General features: G+C 44.3%; 2 protein-coding genes across 2 annotated transcripts in view; one reads left to right on the forward strand and one right to left on the reverse strand.

The window, feature by feature from the left end:
• LOC137417060 (uncharacterized) overlaps nt 1-20,295 on the reverse strand; it is an 83,050-nt gene that overhangs the window by 56,957 nt on the left and 5,798 nt on the right. Inside the window, exon 2 of the mRNA XM_068102816.2 lies at nt 13,580-14,012. Coding sequence (XP_067958917.2) covers nt 13,580-14,000 — 421 coding nt within the window. The 5' untranslated portion in view covers nt 14,001-14,012. The remainder of the gene's footprint in view (nt 1-13,579; nt 14,013-20,295) is intronic.
• The window catches only part of LOC144888214 (E3 ubiquitin/ISG15 ligase TRIM25-like), a 263,155-nt gene that overhangs the window by 15,250 nt on the left and 227,610 nt on the right, over nt 1-20,295 (forward strand). The window lies entirely within an intron of this gene.

Below are 20,295 nucleotides of genomic sequence, written 5' to 3' on the forward strand. Positions count from 1 at the left end.
TTTTGAGCAATGTCCATCTGGAAATTAATTCCCTCTTCCAGATCACCTTCACCTGCACACAAGTCGACATCTTTTTTTGCACACAAAGTCGAGGCTCGTGTAAAAGCAACAAATGAAACACAAAACACATAAAACATACAACAAATGGGGTGGGATACAAGAGAGGTAGAGAGAAGGAAACATAACAACAGCAGAGAACAGGGACAGCGGTAGCTCTGCAGAAGTGTGAGGGCGGAGGGGGATGGTATGGAAACGGTATCTCAACACAATTCACCAAATGTCCGTCTGTCCGTCCGTCCGTTCGAAGGTACCGCAAAAACGGCTGAAACAATCGCAACGATATTTTGGGTGGGTAATCCTGGGAATCCCGTGGGGGACCCCACTCCCTCTCGTCAAAACTCAAGGTGGGGAACCCGATCGAAGAAAGGGTGGAAATCACTCCATTTATGACGAAGAAAAGTCTGATGCCCGACGAGGAGATCGGTTTCTGAGGTTTGGAACATGAAATGTAGGGACAATGACAGGGAGATCATGAGAAGTGGTGGAAGTATTGGTCAGAAGAAGAGTGGACATATGTTGTGTGCAGGAGACGAGATGGAAGGGAAGTGGTGTGAGAATGGTGAAGGGTAGGCAGGGACAGAAATACAAGCTTGTGTGGCAAGGGTGCCCGGAGGGCGTGAATGGTGTTGGTGTCCTGTTTTCTGAGGAGTTTGTAGACAGTGTGGTGAGCGTGACTAGAGCGAGTGAAAGATTGATGATGGTGAAAATGACGATTGAAAAGCTCTTGGTGAACGTCATCTCGGGATATGCTCCGCAGATTGGTCGGAATGACGAAGAGAAGGACAAGTTCTGATGTGCAATAGAGAAGCTGATGGCAAACGTGAACGATGAGGAAGTTGTTCTGTTGGGAGGAGACGTAAATGGACATGTGGGAAGGAGTATGGCCGGTTTTGAGGGAGTTCATGGGACGTACGGATATGGTGTGAGAAATGGGGAAGGTGAAAGGATTTTGGAGTTTGTTGATGGAGCTGATTTGTTGATTTGTAATTTGTAACAACAACTCAGTTCCAGGAAGAGGATAATAAGCTTGTTACATACACGTCAGGTGGGTCGACAACAACCGTTGACTACCTGCTGGTGCGTAGGCGAGAGAGGGGGCACCTCTGGGACACAAAGGTGATCCCGGGGGAGGAGGCTGTTTCACAGCACCACTTGGTTGTCTGCGACATAAGGGTGAAAGGTGCGAGGAGAGCTCGGCGGGTGAAGTACCAACCGAGAATGAAGGTGTGGAGGTTGAAAGAGGTGGCAGTGAAGGAGGCATTAAAAGAGAGGCTGGGTATGGTCGAGGATGTTGTGATTGAGCTTGAAAGTGGTTGGATGTCAACGAAAGATAGTCTGTTGGGAGCCGTTGGTGAGGTATGTGGATGGACAAAATGACCACCGAGGCACTCGGAAACATGGTGGTGGGATGATGAAGTTGGAAAGAACATTGACGAGAAGAGGAAAAAGTTCAAGGAGTGGCAGAGGGCAGAAATCGGGCATCGGGGCAGAAAAGGCATAGCATGAAAGTTGTAAGGCAGCCAATAAGGCTGCAAAGAAAGAGGGAGCAAAGGCGCATTAGGCATGTAGGAAAATGTCTGGAGAACGCTTGGATTTGGAAGAGGGTCAGAGAGTGGTATTCGGGATTGCAAAGCAGATAGCGAAAGAGAGGTGTGATGTGATGGGGTTGAGTTGCTTGAAGGATGAAGTGGGACAAATCGTTGTGGACCCAGATCGAAATAAAGGAAGATGGAAGGGATATATGGAAATACTGTTGAATGCAGAGAATGAATGGGATGGCAACATAGAGAGTAACCCAGTTTTAGGACCGGCAGAGAAGATAACCGAGAAGAAAGTTGAGGAAGCGATAAAAGCAATGAAGAGTAGAAAAGCGGGAGGGCCGATGGGAGTAGTGGGAGATATGTTGAAAGCAGCGGGAAATTGGGGTTTGAAGAGAATGACAGAGATCTGCAATCTGGTGGTAAAAGAAGGCCGCATTCCATTGGATTGGGAACTGAGTACCCTCGTCCCTCGATGCAAGAGGAAAGGTGATCCTCTGTACTGTGGCTCGTATCGAGCGATAAAGTTATTGGAGCATGGAATGAAGGTAATGGAAAGGGTGTTGGAGAGGAGGATAAGGAAGAAAGTGAAGATTGACGAAATGCAGTTTGGATTTATGCCAGGAAGAGGAACGACAGACACGCTTTTTATTGTGAGGCAGTTGCAGAAGTACATGGAGAAGAGGAAGAAGTTGTTTCTTGGGTTTGTTGATCTGGAGAAAGCATTGATAGGGTTCCACGTGAAGTAGTGACATGGGCATTGAGGAAGTTAGGAGTGGAGGAATGGTTGATCAGAGTAGTGATGGCAAAGTACAAAAGAGCACGCTGTAAGGACGAAGGACGGGAACAGCTGTAAGGCTGTTACACAGCTGTAAGGACGAAGGACGGGAACAATGGTGAGTTTGAGGTGACGGTGGCAGTGCATCAGGGGTCAGTACTAAGTCCACTACTATTTGTAGCTGTGATGGAGGTGCTGGCTCAGAACGTAAAGGAGGGTTTACTGTGGGAGTTGTTGTATGCAGATGATCTGGTGTTGATTGCAGAAAGTATGGATGGACTGAAGGAGAAGCTGAACAAGTGGAAGGAATGTATGGAGACAAAAGGTCTGAAGGTGAATATCGGAAAAACGAAGGAGATGGCAAGTGGTAAAGCATGTGGTGAGGTGGAAAGAACTGGAAAGTGGCTGTGTGCTGTGTGCAAGAAGGGTGTTGGAGTGAATTCCATTCAATGTACAATGTGTGCTGAGTGGGTTCATCAAAAATGTAGTGGTTTGAGGGGGTCATTAACCAGTGTGGCAGCTACATTCAAGTGTAAGGTGTGCACAGAGGGAGCTGCAGATGGAGGAAATGTTGAGTTGGACCTTGGAGACGGCGTGAAGCTGGAAGGTGTGAAAACATTTTGTTACTGAGGAGACATGCTGAACGGAGAAGGTGGATCAGACTCGGCAACGGTTGCTCGAGTGAGATGTGCATGGAAGAAGTTTCGGGAACTGAGTGGCGTGCTGATGAGGAGGGGAGTGTCGTTGAAGCTGAAGGGAAAGGTGTACGCTGCATGTGTGAGAAGTGTTATGATTTATGGGAGCGAGACATGGGTAATGAACATAGAGCAGCAACGAAGGCTGGAAAGGGTGGAAATGCGAATTGTTCGGTGGATGTGTGGAGTATCGTTGAGAGAGAGGATGACAAATGATGAATTGCAAAGGATGTTGGGAATAGAGCCTGTGATGGATGCTGTGAAGAGAAACAGTTTGAGATAGTTTGGTCATGTGTTGAGGAAGGATGAAAGTGACTGGTTTAGAAGAGTGATGGAAATGAATGTAGAAGGAAGTAGCGGACGGGGAAGACCGAGAAAGACTTGGCTAATAGACAGGTCCATGCCAGGCAGAAATGGCGCCGTTTTCCAGTCAAGGTTTTCTCAGTGGATTTATATACTTTTGATCATACTCTGTCGAATAAGCTTGTGGGCCACCCTGAAATTTGCCTCAAATCCAAGATGGCGGCCAAAAATCCAAAATGGCCACCAGAATAGCTAAAATAGTATTTCTGAGAGTTGCTTTTACCCATAGATGATTTTTTTTCAACTGATTGTGGCCTATTATGATAAAGAAAGATAACTCAGTCATAACTCAGCCATAAAAATTAACAATCGGTACTTTATTAACAAAATGGCCGCCGGGCAACTTCCGTATTACGGAAACTGCTATAACTTCAGTTCCGAGTGTGATATGATTATAATTTTGGTGTCCAGTCATATGTTTTTGGGGTCAAGGAATCCATATTTGTACTTTTTATTTCAGTGAAATATATATTACAATACATTTTGATTCAATTTCTTGGTTTCCATTTCAGATTCCTTGAATCCGGATGCAAAGAAATGATTCCATGAATGCGGACGCAAAGAAATGATTCCATGAATCCTGGCTTAGCAGATACAGTGAATCCTCATAAAATTACTACATAAAGACAAAACTTTTTTGGCACAGGAGAAAAGGGTTGCACAATGGCATCCACGCCGATTTTGAGTTTAGCAAGGGGCGACAAACCGTTGTGCTGCCTCTGTAATGAAACTATTAAGGACGTTGAGTCAGCTTATAATATGACTGAGGAGGGATTGCAGTCTATTCAAGAATTAGCGGGAAGATGGGTTAAAGTTGACAAGAGTCTGTGTACTCAGGCACCATATGCTGAATTTCAATCAGCCGCTGTGAGACTATCTAGTGCAGGCCATGATGTCAAGATTCATGAGAACTGTAGAATCACATTTCGGAACAGAATTGCCCGAAAGGAAGCCCAGTCTCGCAAACTTCCCGTTTCCAGTTCAGAGAATATTCATGAGTCGAATGAACCAGTTGCTGCTCCCGCGTATAGGATACGCAGGGGGTCACTTGAGAAAAAGCAAATCTGTTTCGTGTGCAACATGGATACGAAAGATGACAGTAAACCGTACAATAGTGGTGGTCTTGGTAGATGCTCCGAGAAGAATGCTGTCAGTAAAGTAGAACGTTCAAAGGACATGAAAATCAAAGATGAAGGAGATAAGTTCCATGATGCAGCGAAGCGACTCGATGTTATTCTGAGTGGAGCATCATATGACATGTTTGCAGTTGATGTGTACTATCATAAAAGTTGTTATGACAATTTTACCTATGCATATGATAGAAAGTTGCTGTCAGCGGATGCAGCAGAGAAGGATAGATTAGCTACCGAGGTTATGGACAGCTTTTTCAAACTGTTTCACCGCATGGTAGTCAAGGATCAAAAGGCGTATTTCCTGAGAGAATTGATTGAGGACATAAAGGAGATCAGTGAAGACAATGAACTTGAGGACCCTCCGATTTCAAAAACCTGCATGTTGAAAAAACGACTGACTGAGAAATTTGGTGACGCCATCGACTTCCACTTGTTTGGGAACCGGCTAGTTGTCCATTCCACTGCGGTCAATCCGATATCGTATTCTGCGGCTACAATTGAAGGAAATGGTCTACGTGAATCTGATTTGACAATAGCATTTTCAAAGCTGATTCGTCGTAAACTTTCACAGAGGTATGATATCAAATGGCCCCTTGAACCAGATGAGCTGTTTGATCTACTCGATAGTCACAGACCTCTTCACTGTATCTTCAATGCCATTTCTTGGTCAATCAATCCCAGGAGATCTACAAACGCATTTGGGTATGCTACGGCTACAAGCAACGCTGAAGCGGAGAAAATTTCAGCTATAACTCAGAGCTGGGAAAAAATGGTCAAAGGTGAGCGATCACCATTAGGAACTGCTTTGAGTTTGACCATACATAGAATCACTGGTAGCAAAGAGGCAACTACTCTCTTGAATCGATGTGGCGTTGGAATACCATACACAGATGTCCGTGACTTGAACAATAATTGGGCAAAGTCCATCAGCATGGAGCACAAGAAGATGCTACCTCCAGGTTTCGTCAAGGGTCGAAGTGTACATATAACATTTGATAACTCAGATGGTAAACAGCAGACGCTGACGGGAGCCCAAACTACTCATCACACAACTGGTACAATATTCCAGGCTGTACATGCTGATGATACCGCCGCTGGCAACACTTCAAAACTTAAACAGTCCAATATCATTGAGCAAGAGGAGCCTGACTATGGAGCATCCAAAATCCCTAAGAAAAGAGCACCCCCTCCATCCTTTCCCGACTTCAATGATGACTACAGAGATTCACAAGTGTTACACGATGCTCTGGAACGGAATATTGCTTGGGTTCTCGTTGGTACTGTTGGTGACGACTGCCTAGAAGAATACTTTCCTGAGATTGATAAAGACGTGCTGGGACCTGTAGGTTCTTGGACTTCATTCATGAAAACTGTGACTGATTGCTCCACTACAAAGTGCAAGTTGGAGTATCTTCCTGTCGTTCCATTGCCCCCGGGAGACAATGTGATTAAAAGGTACATGGACATGATAGTACAGATTGCTGAAGATCTTGAACTGGACTATATTTTTGCACATGCAGATGAGGCAATCAACAGCAAAATGTTGATCATTTCATGGCTATATCAGCATCAGGAGAGGTATGACAAAATAATACCACTCATGGGAGGATTCCATACCATTCTGGTGAACCTCAAGATTCTCTTCAAGAAGTATGGATGTCTTGGTTTGAAGGACTGGTGGGTAGATGCCGGAGCTATTGCCGATGGTTCTGTTGCTCAAGCATTTGAAGGACGTCACTACGCAAGAAGCATTCGTCTACACAAATGGAACAACTTTCTTCGGATACCTGTGGACTTTATTCAGACTTTCAGAGTGAAGAGAGTGATCTTGATCTTGCTCTTATTAACTGAGGATTATGTGCCTTTTGAACAACATATTTTTCCCAAAGCATAACCAAAGCCGGGGATCATATTGAATGGGAATTCAGATACATTTTATAAACCTGTGTAGTTTGGTAGACGAAGCAAAACTGACTAGGAGCCGTTCAGCGGCAGCCATCTTGGATTTATTGTTCATCCATGATTTAGGGGATGATCTATTGAGCTAGTGTCATGATAAACCAACTAAATGGATAACCAGACTTTGGAAACCAAGAAATTGAATCAAAATGTATTGTAATATATATTATGGAGCACAAGACATGACTGAATCTGCCACATCGGTGGCCAGTATTGGCAGCCATCTTAGATTTCTTTATGAACCAATGATTTCACTGAAATAAAAAGTACAAATATGGATTCCTTGACCCCAAAAACATATGACTGGACACCAAAATTATAATCATATCACACTCGGAACTGAAGTTATAGCAGTTTCCGTAATACGGAAGTTGCCCGGCGGCCATTTTGTTAATAAAGTACCGATTGTTAATTTTTATGGCTGAGTTATGACTGAGTTATCTTTCTTTATCATAATAGGCCACAATCAGTTGAAAAAAAATCATCTATGGGTAAAAGCAACTCTCAGAAATACTATTTTAGCTATTCTGGTGGCCATTTTGGATTTTTGGCCGCCATCTTGGATTTGAGGCAAATTTCAGGGTGGCCCACAAGCTTATTCGACAGAGTATGATCAAAAGTATATAAATCCACTGAGAAAACCTTGACTGGAAAACGGCGCCATTTCTGCCTGGCATGGACCTGTCTATAAAGATGGTCGAAGAAGAAATGCGGGCAAGGGGGTTAACAAGGGGAGATGCAGAAAATAGGGCAAAATGTAGAAGATTGTCATGGGGACCGCAAGGCTAACCCCCGCTCTTACAGGGAAAATGGCCTTAAAATGCCTGTTGTGTTGTTGTTGTAATGCTGGGACCCCCTGGAGTAAAATCGGATATATTGTTTTTCAAATTGTCCAAATTTTCCAGTTTTTCCAAACACGATGGAATCATATTTACTGATAACAGTGATGTGGCTTTTGTTGATATTCTACGTACCAGGAGAGAGTAGATCGACTCCTGACGAACTCTTCCTGTATAAACGTGTGGCTCCGAAGAAACACGGCAGCGTGTGCAAAGCGACTGAGAAACAGGTGAAGCGGCCGCTTCCGTGTTACAGATTTGGCGCGCACTCTTCACACATAAACGTGCGACTGGAGAAAGATGTATAGCGGCCGCTTCCGTTTTGCAGAATTCAATCTTTTTTCAAAATGGGCGCCATGTACTTTTTACATTTTGATGATTTGTGTGTGATATGATTTAACGGATGTTTATATGAATCGTTCAAAATAAAAAAGCCTTCAATTTCTGATATTTTGCCTTTTTCATTTGGACCTCCTAATTGAAGCCCTGCCCATAGGGCGGGTACCGTTGCCAGTAAAACAAATGGACATTGCTTGCACTTAAAAAAAAGAAAAACGGAATTAGAAAAAGGTGGATTTGGGTTGTATTAATGGGGGTAGAAAAGATCAAGGTTTTGGATAAGAGAAGAGAAGAGATGGTGGATAAGAGAACATAAGAGATGGTGGATAAGAGAAGATAGAGATTCTCAACTCAATCCACTTCCAAAAAAAAATTATATCTCTTAGAATTCTTCCTCACTACATCCTCCAAATTCACTTTCATTCCACCCCTCCTCTGTCGTTTTTAAACGGATCTCCAACTTGAAAATCACAATCAACCCAATTTGTTATAAATGTTCGCCTTTCATCAATCATTCACTTTCTAAACTCCATCCTTGCCCCTCCCCTACTAAACTCCCCCTCACCCCCCCCTTCAAATCTCCGCCCCTACCATCCCTCTCCAATTCTCCCCCCTCCCCCCTCCTCCTCAAAGCTGCCTCCTCCCCACTTCGTCTCCCTTCTATCTCAAACCTCCACCTCCTCCAACCTTCTTCTTTCCTCTGCCCCCCCCCCCCCCCTCAAACAACCGCTCACTGTGCCTCTTCCCATCACCATCAAACCTTTCGTCCTCCTCATCCTTCCCTTTCTTGTAACTCTTCTGTGATCTCTGACACACAATCAAGTGTTCTCCCGACCCCCCCTCTCATCCTTCAGCTGACCCTACCCCTCCCCTCCCCTCCCCTGTCCTGCACCCAAAGCTCCCCCTCTCGCCTCATTAACGGCATGGACCTCAAACATCCGGGGCCTTCGCTCAAACCTGATTGATCTCTCCGTTCAGGTTGCTTCTGACAATCCAGACTTGATCTGCTTAATATAAACTTTCCTCCTTCAAGATGTCTCTGCTCCCTTAATATCTCTTCCTGGTTACTCCCTCCTCCGGTATGATGGGCCTGAGCCTCATGCTGGTGGTGGAGTTGCTATGTTTATCAAAAACTCTCTTCCTCCCTCTCCTTGCACTGCCCTCTCTCCACCCAACCCCCAGGAGTACCTCTGGTTACGGCTTCCTCTCCGCTCCCACCTTTTGTTTGTTCGTGTGTTCTGTACCGTCCTCCAAAAAGTGGACTCCACTTACATTTCGCTGTCTGACAACATGGACCAAATTCTATCCACTCATCCCAACTCTCTCTTCCTCATATGTGGCGACTTCAACAGTCATCATGCCAGCTGGCTGGGTGTGGGACTGTGGGTTCCTCTCTCACCAGCCATGGCACCTCAGCAGAGGACTTCTGCGACTCATTGGGACTGACACAATCTGTCAATTTCCCAACCCGGATCTCAGCCAATGGAGTATCTTCTCTTCTAGACTTGGTTAGGACAAACGTCCCTGCAAATGTCTGCTGCTCTTCTTCTGCTCCAATCGGTTTTTCCGATCATGTGCTTGTTAAAGTGGACATCTCTCTGGCCATTCTCAGAGAGCCTCCTCAGCGTCGACGAGTCTGGCATTTCACTCAGGCCGACTGGCACGGTCTGCAAGCAGCCAGCATCCATCATCTGGACTGGTCTCCCATCTCAACTGCCTCTGACATCAATTCTTCCTGGGAATTCTTCAAAAGCAAACTGCTCTCTCTCTCTCTTGCACTGATTCATCCCATCTCGTCTTCAGTTGTCTTACCTTTCCTCCCGTCGATGGTACACTGAATCTTGTGGTGAGGCAGTTTCCCTGAAACAACTTGCCTTTGCCTCTTGGAAGGCAAATCCAACTGAAGGCAATCTCAGTTCCTTCCACCAAGTTCGGAACAAGTGTCTACCCTCAGGAGTGCCAGGAAGCACTATCTCGCCACACTCAAGAACGAACTCTCAAACCTGTCTCCTTCCTCCAAATCCTGGTGGCGTCTGGTCAAATCCGTTACCTGGTGTTTGTGCCCCCTCCATCCCCTCCCTTACATGAAATGGCTACACAGTTGACACCGCATGTGACAAAGCCCAATGCCTAAACTCTGTGTTTGCTTCAAAATCTTGTGTCCCAAAGCCATCTCTCTCTGTTCCCACCTTACCCAGTCGAACGCAACTGCTCCTGGGCTCTGTGTCCTTCTCTCCTGACAAGGTGAAGTTTTTGTCAAACCTCGACTATGATTCTGCAACTGGACCAGACGGCATCAGCCCATGGGTCCGAAAATCCTGATCTGCCGCTCTATCTCACCCTCTCTCTGTTTTTTTCACCCTCTCTTTTTGTCAAGATCATCTGCCAGCATCTTGGAAATCAGCAAACATTACCACTTTGCACAAAAAAGGTGCAAAAACAAATCCTTGCAACTACAGACAAATCAGCCTGCTCCCAATTATCAGCAAGGTAATGGAATCCATCATTGGTTGGGATATCAAATCCTTCCTCTTCTCCAATGGCTTGATCTCCGATCATCAATTTGGATTCAGACCAGGTCATTCTACTCTGGACATTCTGCTTCTGCTGTCTCAACAATGGATGGAGGTCCTCAATGCCAAACAGGAAATCAGAGCTGTCTCCCTTGACACATCATGTGCCTTCGATGCGGTCTGGCACCCCGCTCTGCTCACCAAACTCTCCTCCTATGGTATCCATGGAAATCTCCACGCATGGCTTGCGGACTTCTTCTCTGGTCGTAGTCAATGTGTGGCCCTGAATGGATTTCTCTCATCCCCCTTCCTGTTCAGGCCAGAGTTCCCCAAGGCAGTGTTCTGAACCCTGTGCTTTTTCTGGTCTTCATCAATGATCTCTCCGACTCTCTGGAAAATCCTCTCTATCTCTTTGCTGATGACTCCACTCTCTGCCACTCCATTCCTCATCCCTCAGATTGGCAGTCTGCAGCCTCCTCACTCTCTGCAGACCTGGACAAAATCACAGACTGGTCAAACAAGTGGAACATGTCTTTCAATCCTGACAAATCTCACACTCTTGCTATGTCTCTCCAAAAAGACCGACTGGAAAACCCTCACATCTACTTCATCAACAATCCTCTCCAAGAAGTTCTGTCGATCAAGCTTTTGGGTCTCACTATCTGCCATGACCTTTTTGGGGAAAACCACATTTCCAAGCTGGCCTCCAAAACCAGTCACCCACTGGGCATCCTCCGTCATGCAAAGTCCTTCCTCGGCACACCTGAGCTCCTCACCACATACAAGGCTTTCATCCGCAGCTCAATGGAGTACTGTTCCCCCATCTGGGCGGGTGCTTCTGCCTCACACCTAGCTCGGCTTCACCCTGTTGAAACCAACGCTTTCAGAATCATTGGAATCTCCTGCGATGAAGCTAACTCCGAGGGCCTTTCACTCACTCACCGCAGGCAGGTAGATAAGAGAAGAGAATAGATGGTGGACAAGAGAAGATAAGAGATGGTGGATAAGAAAGATAACAGATTTTACCCAATACTGCACATAGATGGTCGATGTCCAAACTGCAGTTTAGTTGATTACAACTCAAACCTTGATTTGGGTTTAAATAAACATTTCAGAATTAAATAATTATTTGCTTTGGAAGAAAGCCCAACTTGTTGTTCGAAAAAAGCAATTTCCACATTTGTTTGTTTTATCGACCAGTGGGTTGGAGTTTGTTTTCAAATTAAAGTTTTTTTTTTTATCGTTCACATTGTTCAACCCACTATTTCCAAGATATAAATAATTATACGATGAATTTCACTGTTTAAACAAGGATAAGAGAAGGCGGGGGTACATCATATTGGATGTGGGGGATCTCTGGGTCACTCCTGGGAGATTGATCGGCTGTCTCCGTGAAGCCAGCCTGTTCAAGATAACTATCCAGGGATATGCAATGAGATCAATAAGAATGTTAAGCCTGTCCGTGGCTCAAGAGAGGTAACAAACTACTTCCTGCATGCAGATAACTCAAATGCACAGTTTACTTATTTTGTGTTTATGTGTCGGTTTGACTTTTTGTGTGATTAATGTTAGCTCTTTCACGAGCCTCGATCTTGTATACAAAAAAACCAAAAAAACCCCCAAAAAAACACGTAGCACAAAGAAATGTAATGCAATTTCCAAAAAAGAAAAAAAATAGAGTAGGCTATGAGCCAGACCCCCCAAATTGACCAGTCGGTACCATACAGATGGAGTAAGGCTCATTGTGATTTTTAGCAAGATATATGTCCCTAGATATGAAAAAAAAGTGATAGCAGTGTATAACTCTCGGCCATCTCTGTGTTATCACCCGAAATATTATTATACGCCTGCTTCGCTTCGCCAAAAAATGTGATATTTGCTAAAATTGGAATAAATATGTTTTTAAGGACCACAGAGTGCCGAGATCGAGATCGAGATCGTATTTGTTCGAGAGATCACGATAAACCTAGAGTGTGGAGCAAGTTTGCATGCATTGTGAAATATAATGTAGCTGATGTTACAAACCTACTTTAGGATACTAGCTAATACCAAAAATTACACTGAGATACCAAAAGTAGTATACGAATAAACCTAAAATGTTCAAAAGCTATGTTTCGTTCCAAAATATCAAAATTAGGGGGTATGGTTGAACATATTTTGAACTTTGCCAAAATATGTGCCCCAAACAACCACCATATTACAAAGTAATGATATATTCCAATGCAGTGGTTCCTTGCGAAGATTTTGAGGGGTCAAATGTTACTCTGGGAGTTTTCATTTTTGAAATATTGACAAAAATGTACAATGTGAATTCTGAACTCGAAGCGATTTCGACCACTTTTTCACTAAATTTAACATATTTTTTGCCATTATATCAATATTTTGATAAATAACCCCCACAAATGTTCTATATTTCTATTACTATATTAGTTGGCATCCAGTATGCAAATTATTGGCACTCTGTGGTCTTTAAAAACATATTTATTCCAATTTTAGCAAATATCACATTTTTTGGCGAAGCGAAGCGGGCGTATAATAATATTTCGGGTGATAACACAGAGATGGCCGAGAGTTATACACTGCTATCACTTTTTTTTCATATCTAGGGACATATATCTTGCTAAAAATCACAATGAGCCTTACTCCATCTGTATGGTACCGACCAACCCCCTTGGCTCATAGCCTATAATAATATTTCGGGTGATAACACAGAGATGGCCGAGAGTTATACACTGCTATCACTTTTTTTCATATCTAGGAACATATATCTTGCTAAAAATCACAATGAGCCTTACTCCATCTGTATGGTACCGACCAACCCCCTTGGCTCATAGCCTAGAGGCAATAGACCACGATTTTTAAAATTACGTGTGCAAACTTTGGTACATCACGGTTGATGAAGGTTGTGGTCAAGTTTCATTTAAAATCTTCTTTTTTTTTCATTGACATTGTGTCGTTCTAATTTGAGGGCTGGGGTGGGTCAAAGCTGGACCCACTTTGACCCCTGGTTAACCCCTTGAGACCTCGATTATTTTTTTAATGCCGTATACAAACTTGAGTTCCAACACAGAAAATATAATCTTTGCCAAGTCTGGTCACAATCCCATCAGCAGTTTCGGAGAAGAAGTTGCACGTGTTTACGGACCGACTAATGACGCGCCATCCTATAAGCTCCCCGGAAATATGTTCCAGATGAGATAAAAATTTACCTTGTACCCTACATCAAAAATCCATTCATTTTAGACAATACAAAACTGCACCAAAAGAGATTATACAAGTTAAAAGAATGCAAAAAAACAAAACAATGGTAGAAGATCAAGATATTTGTTGACATACAATGTCGTCTTAAAAAGGTCACATACCAGATGTGGGTTTTAATCCATCATACTGAGAGCGGAGACTGCAGACATCACTGAACCCGACTCCAGAGAAACCAGGAACATCTTCCAGCTGCACATTTTTGGATCCGAAAATCTTTTCACAGAAACTGGAAAGTTCCCGAGTAACATTCTCCAAGTTGACGAAAATACTTCCCAACAGAGAAGAACCCGCAATCTGGACATCTTGCGGCTTTGAAAAAGAATTCATAAATTTACAGAAGTCAGCATACATCGCAAATTGAAATTTATCTTTGGCGAGAGAGAGGAGCTCAGTCTGCAATGCATCCGACTCAGTACAAGCTCGAATAACCTTCTGATTCTCAATTCCAAGCTTATCGATCACTGCTTGGGCTGTTTCTGCTCTCAGGCCTTGAGACTTGAGCCATTCCAAGAAGCTCTCCATTTCACCGATGACCTGCAAAGATACATTGCTTTTGTTAAGAAAGGAATGGTTGTACATGATATTTTCTTTCCTCTGTTTGGAATTTTTGTGAGTTATTTCCATTGACAATCCAATCAATTATTATCCAATAAACGTGGGCTTTTGCATCCAGTTTGTAAGTTTTCTTATCAATCAGCATCTGATGCCTGTGAGTTTTTATATACAGAGACAAAAAAAAAACCCCAGAGTGAACTCGAGGAGACCATTCAGCCCATTATGCTGCGCCACATCAACACCAGACAAATTTTATCTGCCAAAACAATGCAATTTCATTGGGGGAATGAGGGGAGGAATGTGGATAAGTTGATGTGCAACCAGGGCATTGAGAGACTAGAGGACCAGAGGTTTGGGTGATGGCGCTTCTTGGATGACAAACACACAACATCAACCACACACCACCCCTGGACGAGATCCCCACAGACACGACACTCCACTTCACTTCACTCAGATGCACACAATATCCCAAACCAAACTCAAGCTACACAAACGTCTTGCCAATATCCCGATACTCTTCTACTTCTGAAGCTCGCAGTTACCTATCTAATCCTAATTTAAACTTATATTTTGGTTCTGCTGCCACTGCCTTTCTCGGAGACCATCCAATGCATTTTTTTTTTTTTTTTTTTTTTTTTTTTGTTTTTTGTATACAAGATCGAGGCTCGTGAAAGAGCGAACATTAATCACATAGAAAGACAAACAGACACATAAAACAAATAACATCGGGAGCGGTAGACAAGATGGGGAGAGAGGGGGAAGGACACAAACACAACATTTGAGAGCAGGGACCGAGAGACATGGAGACATCGAGAGATCTGTGGGAGGGAGAGGGCTTTGGGGGGGAGGCATGTGAAGGGGGGGAGGCATGTGAAGGGGGGGGGGGGGTGGGAGAGGTATAAACATATGGACACTGCCAGGATTTCCAGGAAATAAGTTGGAATTTCAAACAAGGTGGATCTGGGGTGAATTAGTGGGGGTAGAAAAGATCAAGGTTATGGATGGGGGAAGATAAGAGATGGTGGTGAACAGCTGTTTTAAAGACCTGGAGGGAGGAGAGGGATTGAAGGGAGTGTGGGAGTTTGTTCCACAGGCGGGAGAAAAGAGGAATGAAAGAGTGAAGGTGAGCAGAGAGCCGAGATTTCGGCAGTTTAACCATCAGAGGGTTGCTGGCAGATCTTGTGCGACCTGTAGGAATATTTGGGGGACAGAGCACAGAGAGAGCTGGGGGAGCAAGGCCGGAGAGGAGTCGGTAGAAGACAGAAAGACCACCTACCTGCCTGCGGTGAGTGAGTGAAAGGCCCTCAGAGATAGCTTCATCGCGGGAGATTCCAATGATTTTGAAAGCTTTGGATTCAACAGCGTGAAGCCGAGCCAGGTGTGAGGCAGGAGCACCAGCCCATAGGGGAGAACAGTATTCCATTGAGCTGCGGATGAAAGCCTTGTATGTGGTGAGGAGCTCAGGTGTGCCGAGGAAGGACTTCGCACGACGGAGGATGCCCAGTCGGCGACTGGCTTTGGAGGCCAGCTTGGAAATGTGGTTTTCCCAAGAAAGATCATGGCAGATAGTGAGACCCAAAAGCTTGAGTGACAGAACTTCTTGGAGAGGATTGTTGAGAAAGTAGATGGGAGGGTTGTCCAGTCGATCTTTTCGGAGAGACATAGTAAGAGAGTGAGATTTGGCAGGATTGAAAGACATGTTCCACTTGTTTGACCAGTCTGTGATTTTGTCCAGGTCTTCAGAGAGTGAGGAGGCTGCAGACTGCCGATCTGAGGGAAGAGGAATGGAGCGGCAGAGAGTGGAGTCATCAGCAAAGAGATAGAGAGGATTTTCCAGAGAGTCAGAGAGATCATTGATAAAGACCAGAAAAAGCACAGGGCCCAGCACACTTCCTTGGGGAACTCCAGCCTGAACAGGAAGGGGAGATGAGAGAAATCCATTCAGCGCCACACGTTGACTACGACCAGAGAGGAAGTCCACAAGCCATGCATGGAGATTTCCATGGATACCATAGGAGGAGAGTTTGGTGAGCAGAGCTGGGTGCCAGACCGTATCAAAGGCCCTTGATATGTCAAGGGAGACAGCTCTGATTTCCTGTTTGGCATTGAGGACCTCCATCCATTGTTGAGACAGCAGAAGCAGCATGTCCAGAGTAGAGTGACCTGGTCTGAAACCAAATTGATGATCAGAGATCAAGCCATTGGAGAAGAGGAAAGATTTCATATCCGAAGCAATGATGGATTCCATGACTTTGCTGATAATTGGGAGCAGGCTGATTGGTCTGTAGTTGCAAGGATCTGTTTTTGCACCTTTTTTGTGTAAAGCGGTAATGTTAGCTGATTTCCAGGATGCTGGCAGATGACCTTGAGCAAAAGATAGGGTGAAAAGAACAGAGAGAGGGTGAGATAGAGCGGCAGAGCAGGATTTTAGGACCCGTGGGCTGATGCCGTCTGGTCCAGTTGCAGAATCAGAGTCGAGGTTTGACAAAAACTCCTCCACCTTGTCAGGAGAGAAGGACACAGAGTCCAGGAGCAGTTGGGTTCGACTGGGAAAGGTGGGAACAGAGAGAGATGGGTTTGGGACTAAGGATTTCGAGGCGAACACAGAGTTGAGGCATTCGGCTTTGTCACGTGCGATGTCAACTGTGTGGCCATTTGAGGTAAGGGAGGGGATGGAGGGGGAACAAACACCAGAAACGGATTTGACCAGACACCACCAGGATTTGGAGGAAGGAGACAGGTTTGAGAGTTCATTCTTGAGTGAGGAGAGATAGTGCTTCCTGGCACTCCTGAGGGTAGACACACACTTGTTCCGAGCTTGGTGGAAGGAACTGAGATTTCCTTCAGTTGGATTAGCCTTCCAAGAGGCAAAGGCAAGTTGTTTCAGGGCAACTGCCTCACCACAAGATTCAGTGTACCATGGACGGGAGGAAGGGTAAGACAATTGAAGGCGAGATGGGATAAATCTGTGCATGAGAGAGATCAGTTTGCTTTGGAAGAATTGATGTCAGAGGCAGTGGAGATGGGAGACCAATCCAGACGATTGATGGCTGCTTGAAGACCGTCCCAGTCGGCCTGAGTGAAATGCCAGACTCGTCGACGCTGAGGAGGCTCTCTGAGAATGGCCAGAGAGATGTCCACTTTGACAAGCACATGATCAGAAGAGCCGATTGGAGTAGAAGAAGAGCAGCAGACATTAGCAGGGAAGTTTGTCATAACCAAGTCTAGAAGAGAAGATACTCCATTGGCTGAGATCCGGGTCGGGAAATTGACAGATTGTGTCAATCCCAGTGAGTCACAGAAGTCCTTTGCTGAGGTGCCATGACTAGTGAGGTGCTTGCATCCCATTATTAATACATGACTAGTATTAATATCATTCTTTTATTGAAACTGAAGTATGTGCTTGAACACTCTCTCAGTGAAAGACCCTTACCTTACTACCGTATTAACTCTTCTTTTCTTTACTAGGCTACGGTCCCTGGCCCTGTCAGTCTCTGCTGAAGAAATATTCTGCACTTATTTTGTCGATACCCTTCATTATCTTAAACATCTATCAAATCCCATCATAACCGCCTCCTTTCTAATGCATAAAGCCGTCTCCTTCAGGCCCTCCTCATAGTTGAGTCAAGCTAGGCCCGGAATCAATCTAGTAGGCCTGTGCTGAACCCTCTCTATAGTAGCTACGTCTTTCCAGACAAGTGGTGACCAAAACTGCAAACAATATTCTGGATGAGGCCTCACTAAGTGTTCAAGCACATACTTTAATTTTAATAAAAGAATGATATTAAAGATCGTTTTAAAAATCCAGAAGTTTAGTGCCACTGAAGCAGTCTCATCCATCACCAGTATGGCCTTGTACACTGTAATAAGCTGATGTTGAGTCGCAGTTTAGATGATGGACGTTTTGTTTATCAACCTAGAACACAGCGTCAATCGGCCACGTACTACACAGCCATATTAGCAAAGTCTTCTTCACCCCAATCCTGTCCCTCTTACATGTGAGGCCCTCTCATGCTAAATATCGACATATATCATGGTTGTTGAAAGTATTATGAAGGCGATTTGTGTTATACAATATTCAAGTGGATAACTCAATTTTAATGAAGGTTTAAAGGTGTAAATTAAAAATAATTCTAGGTTTTACCACCAGTTTATCCAGCGGCTATTGCACCACCTTATCATTCGAACATGTTACAAGAAGGGGCATTCTTGGGAAAAATGCCAGGGGCATAGAAAAGGCCCCTTTATATGTTATGTGCAATGTGACAAACTATAAAAAAGAGGAGTCATTCCAAAAAATCTCATGTGCATGCTGGACTACCCTTGTGGTCTGAGGAGGAACCAAGTAATGCTCCAGAAAAGTTCATATAAAGGGGCACCTTACATATATCAGTTAAAATACACTTACTTCTTCATGCAGCTGTATGAATAAAATTTGCATCCCATTATTGGCCTAATGGATAAGGCACCAGACTTCCATGCTGGGGATTGTGGGTTCGAGTCCCATCTGGGTTGATTTTTTTCTTCTTTCTTTTTCAAGTCTTTTATATCATCTTGAATAAAGTCTTGTACGATGAACAAAATGCAGCTTGTTCGTATTTAAAATTTATTCATTCTTAAACGTGATTTTCAGCATCATTATGAGTACTAGCAGAGTACCCACCCTACAGGCGATCTTGTTCCAAGCCTGCAACACATTTTTCTGCCATCAGATATTTTCTGCTGACACAACTACTTTGACTTGGATTTCTTGCTGATTTCCTTTGGTAATATTGCTCTTTTTTTTTTTTTGGTATAGAAGATCGAGGCTCGTGCAAGAGCTATCATTAATCACAAAAAAAACCCCCAAAAACGGACACACAAAACATACAATAAACGTGGTGGGAGACAAGATGGGGGGGGGGGGGGGGGTGAGAGAGGAAAGCACACAAGTACAACAGCAGAGAACACACACACACACACACACACACACACACACACACACACACACACACACACACACACCGTTTTATTTTTGTTTCTCACAATTCTGTCTCTTATGATTTTCAATTCGTATTTCTTTTAATCAATTCTTATTTAAAAATTTATTATATTAAATGTACAGTATTGTTTGTTCCTAAACTTAAATATAAATAATTTGAAGGATTGCTGTAAAATTTACAGTGTAAATGATGTCAATTTCACAACATCCCATATTCAACTTTATTTAAATTGTAAACCTCAAAACATAGTTCCCTTACCTAAAGTAAGAACCTTAACCTGTAAGTAATTGACTAGTTTCTCGACTGCACGGATCATCAGCTGGGCACCGTTCTTCCTCGAGGTTTCGATCCTTTCAGCCCAGGACCTCTCCAATCGGCGGATCCACAACCGCGATCATGGATCCACATCAATAGATCCACAACCTCAGTTGCGTCCAGGCAATCAGTCAACTCATCAATGCAACATCATTTATTCCAACTTTACTCGCTGTAGGATTTAATGTATTATCATGACATATGTTTATAACTTTCCTTACACACTCCATAATATGATAATATTGCTACGGTTTTGAGATTTGTACATTGAACTCAATAAATGCTAAAGGTTTGCCCCTCATAGTTAGTCACACGAGCAACATATAGGCCCATTTGTAGTATAGTTATGTCATAGTATGAGTAAGAATAGGCCATTTCCTCTCTTAGTACCTGCATTGTGTAAAGACAGGAGAATAGGCCCGACAATCATTTTGCTCCTACCTCCATTCCACCTCTGTGGGTGCAATCCATCCCGCATCCCATTTGGTTGTTCACTAGTCAAGTTAACACGAGGTAGGCCTCGGAAGGTGGAGGAGGGTTGAGCTCGGGAGCGGCGTCGGGAGCTGACGGTAAGAGCCAGCAGCTAATCAGAGCTCGAGCGACATGGCGTGACAGGGCATGGTTGGGACATTCGATCGGGCAAAGGGCGTGGCAATAAAACCCTTTGCGCGAAGCCCCCAAGCGAGTTTATGGGAGAGGTGTGCTGGAGTGAGTTCTGAGTTCGGAGAAAGGAGACACACTTGAAGAGGATCACTCGCACTGTATGAACTTGGTTACGAGGGATACGTGGGCGCAGCCAGGGCATTGATAACTTGCGCGGTTCAGCCAAAGCGAGTGAACGCGGCTGAATAACCGCCAGCCGCGCTGAGTCTGCCCTCTACCGTTCGCCCCGAGATTGTCCGTTTATTCGAGCGACACGATACGAGGTCCTGCCCTCGCCTACCTCCATCTTCACAGAACGTGCC

The sequence above is a fragment of the Myxine glutinosa genome, chromosome 1 (genome assembly GCF_964187855.1).
Source record: "Myxine glutinosa chromosome 1, kmMyxGlut1.1, whole genome shotgun sequence".
Lineage (NCBI taxonomy): Eukaryota > Metazoa > Chordata > Myxini > Myxiniformes > Myxinidae > Myxine > Myxine glutinosa.